Raw genomic sequence first — 17,390 nt, 5'->3', positions numbered from 1 at the left:
TTATTATTTTGTGTACAAGTGGTGTATTCACTGCAGTGCTAAATTTTTATGAACTGTGCTTATTATAGTTTATGGCCAACATCAGATGTCTTCAATGTCTTGAGGCTGTTATTTTCTAATTCTACTGTTTAGGAGAGCTGTGCCCGAATTCTGTTGTATCGAGGAGCCAATAAGGACACAAAGAATAACAGTGGGCAGACCCCCTTCCAGGTAATTATGAGACTGTCACTTGCAGGTTGTTATTTGGATTTGTTTTTCAACTCTTTGCATATTATTAACAGCTTAAACCAAGTAATTAAAGAAAACCAAACTCCTCCAAACACTCTTCCAGCCTTTTATATATCCAACATCCAAAAAAATACATTCTTTACATCTTTACAAGTTAACTTTAAGCATATATATATATATATATATATATATACTTAAAGTTAATGTGAAGAATGTATTTTTTAGATGTTAAAATACATCCTTCTGTTCCAGTTAAATGAGACAACTATAAGTTAGCATAATAATAATAATGAAAATAATAATATATAAGATCAATGTGTTGATGGCAAAACTGAAGGGGAAAAAAAACTAATATTTATTAGTCTTTATGATCAAGTTTTTAAAACTAGATTTTTTTTTTTGTGCTTGTAAACACATTTTTTATTTTTGCACTCCCATCTGGTGATGCTAGTGGCACAGAAATGACACATTTCACTTTCTGTTCTGTTATTTGTAGTGTGTTATCGTGAAGCGTTTTTGTATGCATTGCGAGTCCCAGGTGGAGTGAAGCTGCGGCGAGCCGAAATAGTTTTACTTAACCTCAGCCATCTCCACAGACCCAGCTGTGATCATGCGTTTGTGTTTAATATGAAGGAAAGTGGATGTGTGTGTGCGTGCTTGTTTAATATTGTGTTATTCCCAAGCCTTGCGTCACTGTGCGTCATTCACAGATGCAAATATTAAGCGTGTGTGAACTTCTTTTCTAGGTGGCTGTGATGTCTGGTCATTTTGAGCTGGGAGAAATCATTAAAAACCATCGAGAATCAGACGTAGGTAAGGAGCGGAGATTTATTTTGGTTGTGCCGGTATTTTTATTCTGTGTAAAATAATTCATTTGCTCTGCAAACTGAGTGACATTTGGAGCTTGATACTTTTGTCTCTCTTTAGCTGTGTAGCGATTCACAGTCCCTAAGCAGTGTTCACTGCTCCCTACACACTCAGCAGGGGAAATGCTGAAGTTCACTTCATTTGTAATGCTTTGCAGCAGCATCAAACACAGACGACACGTGCAGAATATATTATGAAGTCTATTTCGCAGGACAATATTGGGCAATTTTCTGTCTCTTTTTGCATCTGTTCTCTCTCTGTATTAATATTTCTCTCCTAATTTGATGTCAGTTCCATTTTTGGAGTCTCCGAAGTACGCCCCCCAGAGGAGGGAGAGTTCACGTACTCTTGGATTGCCCCATCCTCACCCCTTTATGAGGGCCAACAGTGACAACAGCATGAACGTACCAGACTGGATCGCCTTTCCCAATGCTGCTGGATCAAACATTGTCTCCGTGCAGGTAATTTATGAGTGTGTGTGTGGTGTTTTTTCCCCAGCAAAATCATTCAAAAGTTTTACGTCATTAAGTTTTTGTTTTTTTAATAAATTAATATTTTATATTCAGCAAGGATGCATTAAATTGATCAAAAGTGACAGTAAAACAGTTTTGAACATTGATAATATTAAAAAATGTTTCTTGTGCAGCAAATTATGATATTAGAATGATTTCTGAGGGATCATGTGCTGAAAATTTAGCTTTACTATCACAGAAATAAATTATATTTTAAAACATATTAAAATAGAAAAACTATTCTTTTAAATTGTTGTAATATTTCACAATTTTACTGTTTTTACTGTATTTTTGACTAAATAAATGCAGCCTTTTTGAGCATAAGAGACTCTCTTCTTTCAAAAACATAAAATCTTACAAACTCCAAACTTTTGAATAGTAGAAAAACAAGTAAAAATGTGAAAATTATACATTTTAAAATTAGAAGTTTAAATTTTAGTAAAAACTTTCTATTAGTATTCCAAAATTTTGAAAGGTAATATATAATAGTAATATAAAGTATTTTTAAATAAATATTAAATAAAAAAAAAAGTAAAAATATGTAAAAACAATGTGAAAATTATTCATTTAAATTCATTAAAGCTACTCATTAGCTTTCCTGTTCATCTCAATGGGAGTTAAAGGACTAAATGGGCCATACTAACCAGCCAAACCTTGAGCCTTTGGTTTGACACTGCGTGTATAATATTGTTTTACCCTGTTGGTTTGGACAAAGTACTTACCCACAGATGTTATCAGAACCTTTCATTGTTACTCTACTGCTCATTGTATTTATGTGTATCTGTCAGGGTCTAAAGCATGGCGGCACCTTGCGTAGCTCCAGCAGTCCCCGTGGAGCACGAACCCGTTCCCCGTCCCGTGGCCGAACAGGTGACAGAGACGATCGGAGCCGGCAAACACGTGGAAGACAAGGGTGAGAAAGATAGAGTAAAAAAAGGACAAGGTTATAGCTTGTCATTCAGTGAACTCTATGTCTAAATCATCATCAATATTCACATCCTATGAAGACAGACGCCTGAATGAGTAGAGCCAGTAATAAATGTGCATAAATGAATGTTAACCCTGTTGTCTGATATGCGTGCCTTTGTACAGGGCGGGCTCCATCAGTAGTCAGGGCACAGCAAGCGGGCAGCGGCGGCGTCTCTACAGTGCCGTGCCTGGCCGTGTGTTTGTGGCCACCCGCTCGCACACGGCCCAGGGGGACCGCGAGATCAGCTTCAACAAGGGAGACAAAGTCAAAGGTGAATGTGTGTGTGTGACTCTTTGTGGACAGGAGCAATGATATGCTGTCTGTCGGCAAGAGTGCCATTAAATGTGCGTTTGTTTCTGTATGTTTTTCACAGGTGTGGATAAACGTTGTCTGTGTATGTATTCTGGTGATATGTGTTGGTATGTCAGTATATGTCTGTTTGTGAGCAATGCCAATGTGCATGCGTGTGTGTGTGTGTGTGTGTGTGTGTGTTGTTTAATTCTAGAGTCCATGTTTCGATCTACCACCACAGCTTGCATATATGCATGTCCCATCATACATTAGTAAACTCTGAAGTGATGGTGACTTTGCATGTGATTTGTGATTTAATGTGTGTGTGTTTCAGTGTGTTTGTTTGTACCTAAGGGTGTTTATCAGGGGCGTCATGCACCTACGCATTACTGTTTTTAATGTATTTTCTTGTAAAATAAATGCAGCCTTGTTTAAAAATAAAAAAATAAAATAAAAAATTGTACCGACTGCAAACTTTTGAACAGTAGTATAAATATGAATGTAAATCTATGGATATAAATTTTTTCGGCTTAGAAAGCCAAATTCACCATTGAGCTAGATTTAAATCTCTGACTATTTTAGACGCATACATATTGTTTAAATCTATTAATTTCAAGAACTGTGTCTGACATAAAAATAGAAATTCTCCTCAGCAATTTCTATATGGAACAGTCATGCAAAAGTCATGGAAACGAATGGGTCAAAAAGGATGTGAAGGATGTGTTTATAGCTATGTATGAAAAAAATGACTTCAAAAAGTCATGAACTGCAAAAGCCATACAGTTTAAAGTAAATAATTGGTGGAAGGTGCAACTCAATTAGACAGAACAAATGTATGGGACATTCTGGAAATGTTGAAAAATTTGAATAAAATGAAAAATAAGACTTTCAAATCACTTGAGCCAATATTTTATTCACAATAGAACATAGATAACATAACAAATGTTTAAACTGAGAAATTTTACAATTTTATCCACTAAATGAGCTCATTTCAAATTTGATGCCTGCTACAGGTCTCAAAAAAGTTGGCACGGGGGCAACAAATGGCTGAAAAAGCAAGAAATTTTGAAAAGATTCAGCTGGGAGAACATTTAGCAACTAATTAAGTTAATTGATATCAGGTCTGTAACATGATTAGCTATAAAAGGGATGTCTTAGAGAGGCAGAGTCTCTCAGAAGTAAAGATGGGCAGAGCTGTGAAAGAGTGCGTAAAAAGATTGTGGAATACTTTAAAAACAATGTTTCTCAACGTCAAATTGCAAAGGCTTTGCAAATCTCATCATCTACAGTGCATAACATCATCAAAAGAGAAACTGGAGAAATCTCTGTGTGTAAGAGACAAGGCCGAAGACCTTTATTGGATGCCCGTGGTCTTTGGGCCCTCAGACGACACTGCATCACTCATCGGCATGATTGTGTCAATGATATTACTAAATGGGCCCAGGAATACTTCCAGAAACCACTGTTGGTAAACACAATCCGCCGTGCCATCTGCAGATGCCAACTAAAGCTCTATCATGCAAAAAGGAAGCCATATGTGAACATGGTCCAGAAGCACCGTCGTGTCCTGTGGGCCAAGGCTCATTTAAAATGGGCTGTTTCAAATTGGAAAAGTGTTCAATGGTCAGACGAGTCCAAATTTGACATTCTTGTTGGAAATCACGGACGCCGTGTCCTCTGGGCTAAAGAGGAGGGAGACCTTCCAGCGTGTTATCAGCGTTCAGTTCAAAAGCCAGCATCTCTGATGGTATGGGGGTGCATAAGTGCATACGGTATGGGCAGCTTGCATGTTTTGGAAGGCACTATGAATGCTGAAAGGTATATAAAGGTTTTAGAGCAACATATGGTCCCCTCTAGACGATGTTTTTTTTCAGGGAAGGCCTTGTGTATTTCAGCAGGACAATGCAAAAACACATACTACAGCTATAACAACAGCATGGCTTTGTCGTAGAAGAGTCCGGGTGCTGAATTGGCCTGTTTGCAGTCCAGATCTTTCACCTATCGAGAACATTTGGTGCATCATTAAATGAAAAATGCGTCAAAGACGACTATGAACTCTTCAGCAGCTGGAAACCCATATCAGGCAAGAACGGGACCAAATTCCAACACCAAAACTCCAGAAACTCATAAACTCAATGCCCGGACGTCTTCAAACTGTTTTGAAAAGAAGAGGAGATGCTACACTATGGTAAACATGCCCCCGTCCCAACTATTTTGAGACCTGTAGCAGGCATCAAATTTGAAATGAGCTCATTTTGTGCATAAAATTGTAAAATTTCTCAGTTTAAACGTTTGTTATGTTATCTATGTTCTGTTGTGAATAAAATATTGGCTCATGTGATTTGAAAATCTTTTAGATTTCATTTTATTCAAATTTAAAAAACGTCCCAATATTTACGGAATTCGGGTTGTAATTGAGTGATTTCTGCCACAGCATTTTAGATAAACCCTTTTTACCCACAATAATCGTGTAACTTTATTATGAAAGATTGTAGTTGCATGTGTTTGAATGTGTATTTGTGGCTATACAGTGTTCATATGTTTACTGCTCACACACACACACACACTGTTATTTCTCTCTTGATTCTCTCAGTGCTGAGTGTGGGTGAAGGAGGCTACTGGGAGGGGACGGTTCGAGGGCGCACGGGCTGGTTCCCCTCTGACTGCGTGGAGGAGGTGGCTCTCCGCAGCCTAGAGACTCGTTCAGGTGAGACTCCTTTCTCACACGCACACACATTACACACACATTATAAGTATCAAAGACATCCGTGCTACACTCTGAGCTGTCATTTTGATAGTCCCAGATGTAGTTGTAGGACAGTCGGACTGCCACAGCTTCTCTGTGAAGTTGTGATATCAGACTCGGTGAGGGAGAGCAGCTATGATGACTATTAATAGTTTACAGCACTACTGGAGTGTGAGAGAGACCGATTGTGCCATTTCACGCTGGCTAAATTCGCCGTGGTTTGGGCCACCGTGCTCTGTCAGAGCGGGAAACTTCAAGTCAGACATATATTTTCTTGTCATGCTGTAGTTACACCCTCATACTCATAAACCCGTGATGATGTGGATGCGATTGTGTTTGCGTCATTCAGAGAGCCGCAGTGAGAGAGCCAAGCGACTCTTCCGACATTACACCGTTGGATCCTACGACAGCTTTGACGCGCCCAGGTAAGAACATTTTTACACTTTTTATGTTGGTGGATTGCTGATGTGTTGATTGTAATGAAGGACTTCCTGGTAAGAAGACCAGTTTAGAGGTGGTTTATGCTGGTTTAGCTAGTGGACCAGCAAAAAATACTCACTAAAGCATAAAATACAGTATAAAATACAAAAATTAGAGATTAAAAGAAATCTTGCTGTTTAAGGTAGTTAAGAAACGTCCGAACTGCAACATATGCTGTTCTTTTCAACATACAGATTCTTTTCTCACAACTGTGAAAAATCGAAAGAGATGTGCATTCTTGATCATTTGCTCACCTCTCATGGGTTTGATTGAGTTTTGTTCATGCACGTGGAGAGTTTTCTGTCAATTCTTCTTCTGAACTGCTGCCGTTGGCATCAACTCACCTGAGGAGGCCTTGGCGCCTTTTCTCGCACTGCTGTGAGTGTGAGTGATAGACTGACAGGCATGGAGATGGTGATGCCAGCGTGTGATTCATGCATCGCAATGTTTGTGGCCTGTGAAGCTGGTTTTGGAAATCAGGCGCAAGTCTGTTAAATTAATTTCAGGATTAAATAGCTGAGCTTGACATTGAAGAATGTGATATGTGTCACTTCAATGGTTTATGTACAGCATAATTTCTGTAATACATTTTGAATAAAGCGATACATGCATTGATTGTAATTCTAAGATAAATCTGAATTACAGGTTACAGATTGTTCAGAGATTCTGTGAAAAAAATGTAACTACTTTACATCTAGTTTTTGTGCCGTAGTCATTGAAGTGGTTAAAGTGTGGCATAGCACAGCTCATGCTCCTAGTATGAAGGCTGGTAATACGAGACGAGTGTGTGTGAGTGTGTGTGATATATGAATCCGGCGTTACTCTTGCTGAGGGTAATAATTGGAAAGTGGTTTGACCAATTGTGTGCAGGCATTGTACATAATCGAACAATTGTGGCGTATGAGAATTTGATATCTACACGTCCATAGAATGTATGAGGGCTGTAGAGAGCATGTCAATATCAAAACAAAGCCAAATCCTAGACATTTTAAGCAATTTAGAAATCCCAGCGGGATGCACATGTCCAGATGTACGGTATGGTCACACTACCTTATTTTGTTACAAACTAAATAAGGTAGTTATTTGGGCAAAAGTTCTTTCTTCTGCTGAGATTGAAGAATGTTGGTAACCAAACAGTTTTGGTGACCATTCGAAAAAACATGGAGGCATTTCTAAAAAATATCTCATATGTTCCATAAAATAAGATTTATGTTCTTTTATGTCACTATCCTTTTAAGATCCACTACAATTTTTTTTTTATTATGAGTTTTATCGTTTTTAATAAGTCTTTAATTTACGGCGCCCCTAAAGGGACAAGTTGATGGAAAAAAATGTGAGATGGGAGGGAAAATACATAAAAAATATATTTCAATGCTTTTGCGTTCGCTCGCAAAGAATGCAGGAGAAGTTTTGTGAGCAAACGCAAAAGCATTGAAATATATCTTTTTTCTCCAATCTCATATTTTTTCCACCCCCATGTTCCTTTTATAGAAGCTTGTTTCCGCCACTGAATAAAAAAAAAAAGGTAATTGTGACTTTTTATCTCACAATTCTGCAATGTATTCTTGCAATTGCAAGTTTACCTCTTGCAGTTCTGACTTTTTCTTGCAATTGCAAGTTTACCTCTCACAATTCTGACTTTTTTTGCAGAATTGTGAGATATAAAGTCGCAATTGCGAGTTATAGTCAGAATTGCGCCATATAAACTCGTAATTGCGAGTTATAAAGTCAGAATTGCGTGATATAGTCGCAATTGCACGTTATAAAGTCAGAATTGTGAGATATAAACAAGCAATTGCACGTTATAAAGTCAGAATTGTGTGATATAAAGTCACAATTGCAACTTATATTCACAATTGCGCCATATAAACTCATAATTGTGAGTTATAAAGTCAGAATTGCGTGATATAAACAAGCAATTGCAGGTTATAAAGTCAGAATTGTGTCATATAAAGTCGCATTTGCGTTATAAAGTCAGAATTGCGAGATATAAACTCGCAATTTTGAGAAAAGTCAGAAATGCGAGATTTAAACTTGCTAATTCTGACTTTTCTCAAAATTGCGAGTTTATATCTTGGAATTCTGACTTTATAACGTCAGAAAAAGTCAGAATTGTGAGATTAAAAAAGTCACAATTATCTTAAATTGTTTTATTCTGTGGCAGAAATAAGCTTCCATACCCTTTAGAGGCTGTTTTAATTAAGTCTTTTTTGGCACTTAAGAATTCTAAATATATCTAAAGAATTTTTAGATATTTTGACCTGGAAAATGAGTGTCTATGTAAATGTGTGCTAAATGAAGTTTGACCATTGCCCTCACATCTTGCGTCTTTTGCAGTGTTTAACGATGCAGCGCAAGTTAAAAGAGGTTCAACTTTTAAAAGTTTTTCATTCCACTTCCCTGCTTCTTGCGTTTTTAAACACAAAAACAGGTTCTGTGTGAATAGCCCCCAAGTCATCAGTAATCTACTTTTTTAGGATGGTTCACATAAAATGTGTCATCTACTCAGGGCCATCATCAGGGGCTTGGGAAAACGAGGGGAGTCACTGAAGTCCTCTATGTTGTAGCCTGGGGGAGCGGGATGGGTCTAAAAATATTGTCCCAGCCCCTTTTGAATTTAAGTGACAGTCTAATGAAACTTTTGCACAAGACTGTAATATCTGTTTTTGGTGGCCATATTGTAATCTCAGTCTGTCTAGCTGTCTGTGAGTCGTGTGCTGGTAAATTAACACTGCTGAGCTCTTTTCATTAGCGCCTCACAGTAAACAAAGCTGCTTCATGTGATGTCTTTCTGTCCTAGCCACGGAGAGAGCTCACACTCACCTCATCCCAGCAGCCTGCACTACAACACAATACAAACACAGCAAATTATTTACATATACACATTATAAATCACATTCATTATTTATACTCTGAATCTCGCAGGTCACACTCACTCGCTCCCATTCGCGCACATGTAGAAACACACTATCACACACATTAATACTCTTTACTGTGTTTTCAGTTTCTAATTATTTTTTCACCCCTCTATTTTTGGCTTCCTCACCCCCTTATCCCGCTCTCACTCTCCCTTGCGCTCCCTCTCTCTCTTTTAATTCCTCCCATTTTACTCACCCCCTGCACTCTTTCATTTTCTCTCCATCACCCTCCCACCCCTGTGGTGACTCCATCTGGAGGTCAGACTATGAAGGGCACTAAAGAGGAAGAGAGAGAGAGAGAGAGAAAGAGAAAGAAAGGGATAAATAGATTGATGCATGGATGAATGAATGGATGCAGAAGCATCTTGCAACTATTGACATGACCAAAGTAAAAAAAAAAAAAAAAAAAACTTTTTGGCACCTGAGTAAGTCTTTAAATAAATGTAATATGTGTATGTGTGTAATATGTGCAATTTTTTTGTTTAGCATGCAAGAGGACCTATTTTCGTGTGTGTGTGTATATATATATATATATATATATATATATATATATAATATACACACATATAGTCAAACCAAAATTTATTCAGGCACCTTGAACATTTCATTCATTATTACAGTTTATTCACTATATATATAAAAAAATGGTAATAAAATATGACAAGATCTCAGAGTTAAACTGTGTCAGAAAACAATTTATGTCAGATATTATGTCTAAATTTTTATCAATTTTACTGGTAGTCCACTATATGAAGAATTTTTGGGTATAATATGTCACAGTTTACTTTATTTTGTTTTCCTCGCTTACATAAATGAACTATAGTGTCCTGCACCCACTAGTAAAAATATATCAAAAATATCAAAATGTCTGAATAATTTTTGGTTTGACTGCATGTATATATGTGCACACACACACACACACAATTACTTTTACAGCATTTATTAATCTAGATTAATGTTTCTACATATTCTGCAAAATGTCTACTTGTACATTTAATACATTTTAAGGTTAATAGTTTAATATTAGTTAATGTATTATCAATGAACATCAACTAACAATGAACACATTTTATATTGGTAAATTAATATGAACCTAGATTAATAAATGCTGTAAAATTTGCTCTTTCCTTATTCAAAATGTCTCTCTTCTTCCTCCAACCTCTCAGTTCTTCTGTTTTCATCTCAGACCCACTTTTCCAGGACCCCCCAGATCACTAAGTCCTTACTGGCATTGCCTCGCCACCTCCATCATTGTCCTTCCCTCGACGAGTCATTTTTAATGGCAACCTCCTCTCTCTGCATCATCCTTCTCTGCTCCTTGTCTTCCTTCGGTCCGTGCACACTCAATTGTGTCACAATTCCAGCACCCTTGTCCCTGAGCACCCTGCAGCACTCTCTTTTTCCCTTTCCAATGCACGTGATCTCTTTTTAGGACAGTGATCTGTGAAATAGGGTCAAGGACGTACAGTATAATTTCAGGTAAAAGTTCACCAAATGAGTCCTGCGCGGTCTTGCAGTGAAAATGTGCCAGCAAGTTTTCTGGCATCGATACAGATATGAGAACACGTGTACAAATACATACTGTACTGTACAGGCACACATACGCCTTCTGCCACTATCCACACTTCCTTACCCCATCTCTTCCTGCTGCTTCTCCCTCTCTTTCACTCACTCTCGCTCTTTCTCCCCTCCCCTCTCTCTCTCTCTCTCTCTCTCTCTCTCTCTCTCTCTCTCTCTCTCTCTCTCTCTCTCTCTCTCTCTCACTTCATCACACACATGCTCTGAATGAACAGCGGTGTGGTGTAGTACCATGTACCATGCTGGAGGATAGAAAGAGTGTGAGAGTTGTAGAAAGAGGAAGAATAAGGCAGTAGATTTTGGATCCAGCAATGCCGTAGAGAGCGAAGGAGGCAGAGGGAGACGGAGGGGGAGGGCAAAGAGGACCAACATCGACATCCAACGAAAGAGGCTTTGACAGAGATGATGTGAGTTCTTGCTTTCTCTCCTCTTTAGCTCACTCTTTCTCTTCTTGTTCATGTCTCTCTCTTCCCAGTTCTCTCATCCCTGACCGTTTTCCTCCTGAGGGACGGAGATGCGCGGCTGTGTTTCCCTCTTTTTCGATTCCCTCGCTCCCTCTCCTCCTGCATTCATAGGTTCCGCTTTGTTTACAGACATTGTTAAAGGAGGGGGGAGGTGACAAGGGTAGGGGGAGGGGTCTCTCTCTACATACTTGTGTTTGCGTTGTCCGGTGGGTACATTGTGCGTTTGTTTTTAAAGGGATAGTTCACCTTAAAATGATAATTCTGTCATCATTTATTCACCATCATGTTGTTTCAAAACCCTATGAGAACTTTAGCCAAATGTCTTAGCTGTTCTCTTATATATACATTTGGAAGTGAATGGGGACTCTATCACTGTAAAAAGTGGTCCAAAAATAGTTTTGTTGGTATAAATTAAGGTGTTTTGGTTGATTCAGTGATATCAAATATTGTTTTTGACTTGGATAAAACCAGTTAATTTAGATTTTACTTTATTTTCAGTGTAGGGCAGTGGTTCTCTATCAGGGGCCGAGGCCCACTAGAGGACATCAGCTAACCTCTAAGGGGGCAGTGGCATAGGCAGAATTTTATTTTTGGCCAGGCAAAAGTGAGCGAGCACTTTCACGTAGGGTCCTTCACTTTCCTACATATTCCTTGTTGCCAAAAGCAAACTAACTGACTCAGTATTCTGGTAATTACAATAATTTTTCTTTTTTTTTTTTTTTTTTTGAAAATAAACCGCAGTAGAACACGCATAGAAAAACTTCCATGTATTCATCACAAACATGTTTGTAACTCCATGGGGGGAAAGCATTCGTTCATCTTCGGAACACAAATTAAGATATTTTTGATGAAATCTGAGAGGTATCTGAACCACACATAGGCATCAACGTCATTGCACTTTACAAGGCCCAGAAAGCTACTAAAGACATATTTAAAACAGTTCATGTGACTACAGTGGTTCAACCTTAATGTTATGAAGTGACGAGAATACTTTCTGTGCGCAAAAACAAAACAAAAATAACTTTATTTGTTGTTTTGTTTTTGTGCACAAAAAGTATTCTCGTCACTTCATAACATTAAGGTTGAACCACTGCAGTCACGTGGACTATTTTAACGATGTCTTTACTACTTTTCTGGACCTTGAATGTGGTAATTACGTTGCTTTCTCTTGGTGGATCTGAAACATCTCAAATTTCATCAAAAATATCTTAATTTGTGTTCCGAAGATGAATGAAGGTCTTACGGGTTTTGGAACGACATGAGGGTGAGTAATAAATGACAGAAATTTCATTTTTGGCTGAACTAACCCTTTAAATCATACAACATTGACACACAACAGCACCTAGAATGGCTCCAACTTGTCCAACCTGTTATTTCAGGATTTGAGATGTTATAATAATGTTTGTAATGATATTAAAATAATTGAAACAACAATACTTTAATAAATATTATATTTGTACAATAACTGGGGGTGCCTATTCATCATAGTGGATGGGCCTATGCCCATCAGGCCCGTCCGTTGGCTACGCTCCTGCTAAGGAGGCCTAAGATGACTTGAAATGATTTCAAATAAGACAAAATAAGCATTAAAATCAGCTAACAACTAAAAATCAAGATACCTCTGATTTTAAATTTACCCCCTAAACAATTGTTTGTGTCCTTGGAAGAACCAGGATTCTCACAGTCTTGAAAACCCTGGATATATGAAGTAGCCTAATTTTAAAAGTGTGATTTCTAGACTTGGAAAAGTCACATAAATTTAACAAAATCCTTTATCCCCATGGGCATCTTTATAATGAATATACATTTTTGTAATTATGCCAAGCTCTAAAATATTTGATCGGGTAGAAATTGCGAGTAAAAAATATTTTTAAGAATTGTTATTCTTAATCTTTATCCAGTAAATCATAACCAACTGCATTGCTACTGCCAATACATACACGAAACACTGCTGTGAGCAAGTAAGATATGCTGCTGCTGTACAATATTAATGTATTACCTGTAGCAGATCTATACAGGTGGAGCTGGGGAAGATGGAGGGTTTCTGAAAGCGTACTGCAACTGCTACAGCAAATGCTGACCTTGTAGAGAATGATGTGATAGGAAGCAGGTTGAGTTAAGGACCTATCAGCCTGCGTCATCTAGAGTTTCATGACAGAACTTTGTATTTGTGTGAAAAGCAGTCATGATTTAAATTCAGAGTCATGATTCCCTGAAAATCTGGCTTGATAACCATTTACTATCATTGTATGGAAAAAGAGCAGCTTGGACATCTTACATTGTGTTCCATTGAAGACAACACTATGACAATTGTCATTTTTGGGGTGAACTATCCCTTTAAGAAAAGAGAACATGATTTTAAGGGTTTTTAGCATCCACTCAAGGTCATTGCAGAAATAAGGGGTGGTGTCAGTGTAGAACTATGATAATAAGAGAAGACGGGGGGAAAAGAAAGGGCAGAGAGGGACAGAGTGTGATAGGTGTGGGAGGACAAGCAGAGGAAGAGGAAGGAACAAAGGTCAGATGGACAGAAGGCAAAAGAGGAAGCAGATGGGTGTGGAAGTGTATACATCTGTCACGGTGCAGAGACAGGAACAGAGCAACAGGTTCAGAAGAAGATGAAAAATACACCACAAACAAAAGCAATACCCACATACACTTTAAGAGTCAGTAAGAAGAGTTTGAGATCGTTCTCATGGCCTTTCCTTTACAGATATCCTCACTAACAGTAGGTTGTGTAAGTAAACAGATCCACTAGGCTCTGTCCAGTGGCCAGTGAGATTAATATTAATCTCTCTTACTCTTATTGCTTGTGTGACAGTGATTACTCAGTGGTAGCATGCGTGGCTAATGTCGCTGTCCCATGGTCTTCTTATTAGTCTGATTAACATGTAGAGACTCTCGGACCATTACAAACATTGAGCTCATTAACACGCCAATGACTTTTTGACTGTTAATTAATTTTATGTAATTATGTGAATTATTTTATTCAATTATTAATTATAAATCAGTCATGCTTATGTCTGCACAAAATACTTTTTGTTCTTTTATACATTTAAAGGTTAATGTCTTAATTAGACAATCCCTTTCATTCTTGAAGGTTTTATTATACCTCCTGTTATTAATGCTTTTATATTACATAACTTCAGTCCTATTACTCAGATGTTTATTGCAGTAGTTTTGAGTTTTGTGGCATTTAGTCAATTAGAAAATAATAAGTTTATAAATAAAAGTATTTTTGTATTGTTATTGTTTTGCCTAGGCATATGATCTTCATGTCTTTGAAACGTAAATGTAATGTAAATAGAATTTTTTTTTAAGAGTTGTTTTCAAAACAAGAGACAAGATAATTACTAGTACAAAGCATACTTACAGTTGATATTTTTGACAAACATAATGAAGACACTGCATATAAAGCATATACTGTATCACCGTGTCTACGCCAGACACGATTTTTGTCGCGCCTCAACAGCTAAAAGCTGTCTACACTGAACGTGACAAACCGACCGTTGCAAAGCACCTGGACTACGTCACAAATAGAACGGGGAATCCGTTTACTGTCGGGAATTTGTTGTGTCGCATTGTGTCGCTCCATGCCGCTCCATGCCGCATCCAGTGTAGACAGTATCACTGATTATAATGGGTTCTATTGTCTTTTGACGCATCGCGCCGCTCACATCCGGTGTAGACACGGTGTAACAATATACACTACCATTAAAAAGTTTAGGGTCAGTAAGATTTTTTTAAAAGAAGAAATTCATACTTTAATTCAGCAAGGATGCATTAAATTGATCAAAAGTGACAGCAAAAGATTTCTTTATAATGTTACATTTATGCTCAGGGGTGCGCATAACTGGTACGCAGGTGCGCATGCGCGGTAAAAATAAACGATGCGCACTAGAAAACGTGGAGGAAAGCGCTTTTGAGTACCAACAATTTTGAGGACCGGTTTACAGGGACACGTTTACTTACTGGAGTAGGATTTTTCTCTGGTAAGATATCAATCATGATGATAAGTGTGTTCTTTAATTATTAGGTGTGCAACGGATCGCAGTTAATCCGTGATCCGAACGGATAAGGTCCAACGGTTCGGCACGCATGTGATTTGCGGATTAACTGCTAAATTTAACCATCATAGAGTAAAAGTTTATAATTTGGACGTGTTTTCGCTCGCCAGTTAACACATTCAAACGATTTTATAAGCGAAAGAAGAGGCGAAAATCGGGACTCGCGAGCTGTTATCTGTGCGCACAGCCTCACACCCCCGAAACGCGCGCGCGCACACACAGAGAGAGAGAGAGAGAGAGAGAGAGACAGTCAGACAGCGCTCGAAACCCGAATTAATTTCCTCTTTCGCGTTTACTTGCGCTTGAACAGACACATACACACAAAATTATGTCAAAATATCTGTCTCGGCAAGTATTCTCTCTGTTATGTCATAAGTGAACAGTTGAGAAAGAAACCGGATGTGTGTCAGTTATTCGCTCCGTGCTTTCTTTCTTAAAGTGACAGCAGCCTTTGCTGTTGTCTGTGTCATTAATGTTAGTAAAAAAAAAAAAAAAAAAAAATATATATATATAATAATTCATTCTCATCATCTACCATGTTCGAGAGAAAAGAAGATAGTGAGGAGAGCAGTCAGGAGGAAAGTGACGAGGACAGTTTTTAGGATAAGTGTGTCGCGTAAAGTGTGAGTACCAAGCAACATCTCCATGTGCATCCCTGTTTATAATGTTACTAAACATGTATGTTACAAAAGATTCAAATAAGCCACTATTTCCAAAAATATTAGTGTTTTAACATTAATAGTAATCAGAAATGTTTCTTGAGCATTAAATCATCATATTAGAATGATTTCTGATGGATCATGTGACACTGAAGACTGGAATAATGAATGACTACTGAAAAATTTAGCTTTGCCATTACAGAAATACATTTAAAATACTGTATATTCAACTAGAAAACCGACTGCTGTATTACATGTCAGTCAGTGTACAATAAATCCGAAGATTGTGAATCAGGTGTGACCACAGGCAACGGCTTTGAAAAATTCCCCAATGTGTGTAGAAATAAAAAACAAATGTTCATTCAGAAGCTTGTGATATTGATGATGTAATAAGCGGATGGTGGTTCAGAGCTGTAGTGCTCTACGGCTACCCGACAAGAGCACTAGAGAGTGCTCTATCTCTCTCTCGCTCGTTTCCTGTCTCCCTACCTCTCAAACGCTGCTGCCAGTTTTATGAATGGGAAAACAGTGACTAGTGGAGGCAGTGATAGAAACGTCGCTCTGTTCAACTCACACGGGTGCTGAAGAAGAGAGGAAAAGGCAGATGTGTACATGAGAAGGAGTGAAAGAGAGACAGATGTGTGTGTGTGACTGGTGTCTTGCCCTGGTGAAACTGGTGCTTGGCATTTCAATTGCACCTTCCTAAAGGTTTGACCCTCCTATACTGCAGCAGGTGTGTGCATGCACGCATTAGGCATGTACCGTTTTTTTTTTTCTACATCAGAAAGACTTGCGTGCGTCTTTTTTTCAGCATCTCATGCCCTGAATGTTGTTTCGTTTTTGAGGTGCAATGATGATTTAATTTACTGTAAAAACGCATCTCGAGGCACCTGCGTTTGATTCCAAGCTTTATTAAAATGCAAAAATGTGTCTTGTGTGAACGGCCCCTTAGCATCCTTTACATTCAATGCATGCATTAGCTAATCAGCAAACAAACTCAGTCACCTCGAGCCCCTCTTTCTCTCTCCCTCTCTCTGTCCCTTCATCAAATTACATCATTTCTGTCCTCTTTCATGCTAAACCATGTCTTCCAAGCACACATTCTCTCTCTCTGTCCCTCTCTCTCGCCCTCCCTCCCTCTCTTTCTCCTTGCCTCGCTCACTCTCCCTCCTCCTCTGTCGCAGTCACAGTGAACCATCGCTCTCTCTCTTTCTCGCTCTCTCTCTCTCTCCGTCTTAAGTATGAAAGGGTTGGGAGAGCTAGGCCCTCGTTCTCACTCTCTCCGTCTCTCTCTCCTCCTCTCCTCCCCTCGCGCGGCTCTCGCTCGCTGTTCTCTGGCTGGAAGAGGAGCAGCAGTAGGAGGAGGAGGTGGAGGAGGAGGAGGAGGGGGGGGAAATGGCGATGGGAGGATGCGGAGAGGAGGATCTCTCTCTCTCCCTCTCCCTCTCGTCGTCCTGGCCGTCTCTAGGCCCTATGAATCGCAGCGTCTGGTTCATTTACAGGTACTGGCTGTTTTCATGTTTTTCTCACGGCTGGGAGGGAGGGAGGTGGGCTAGAGAGAGCGCCGCATGTGTGCACGGAACGAGCCGGAGTGATGGAGTGGATCGACA

At 38.8% G+C, this 17,390-nt stretch overlaps 1 protein-coding gene across 4 annotated transcripts in view; it reads left to right on the top strand.

The window, feature by feature from the left end:
• The window catches only part of LOC127509137 (SH3 and multiple ankyrin repeat domains protein 1-like), a 90,195-nt gene that overhangs the window by 60,855 nt on the left and 11,950 nt on the right, over positions 1-17,390 (top strand). For all 4 annotated transcript variants that reach the window (XM_051887637.1, XM_051887640.1, XM_051887638.1 and 1 more), the window contains 7 exons: positions 133-210; positions 975-1,041; positions 1,387-1,556; positions 2,396-2,520; positions 2,700-2,848; positions 5,462-5,575; positions 5,964-6,039. In XM_051887637.1, coding sequence (XP_051743597.1) covers positions 133-210; positions 975-1,041; positions 1,387-1,556; positions 2,396-2,520; positions 2,700-2,848; positions 5,462-5,575; positions 5,964-6,039 — 779 coding nt within the window. The remainder of the gene's footprint in view (positions 1-132; positions 211-974; positions 1,042-1,386; positions 1,557-2,395; positions 2,521-2,699; positions 2,849-5,461; positions 5,576-5,963; positions 6,040-17,390) is intronic.

Source organism: Ctenopharyngodon idella, chromosome 3 (genome assembly GCF_019924925.1).
Source record: "Ctenopharyngodon idella isolate HZGC_01 chromosome 3, HZGC01, whole genome shotgun sequence".
Classification (NCBI taxonomy): Eukaryota; Metazoa; Chordata; class Actinopteri; order Cypriniformes; family Xenocyprididae; genus Ctenopharyngodon; species Ctenopharyngodon idella.
This window is presented reverse-complemented; position numbering and strand designations above follow the sequence as displayed.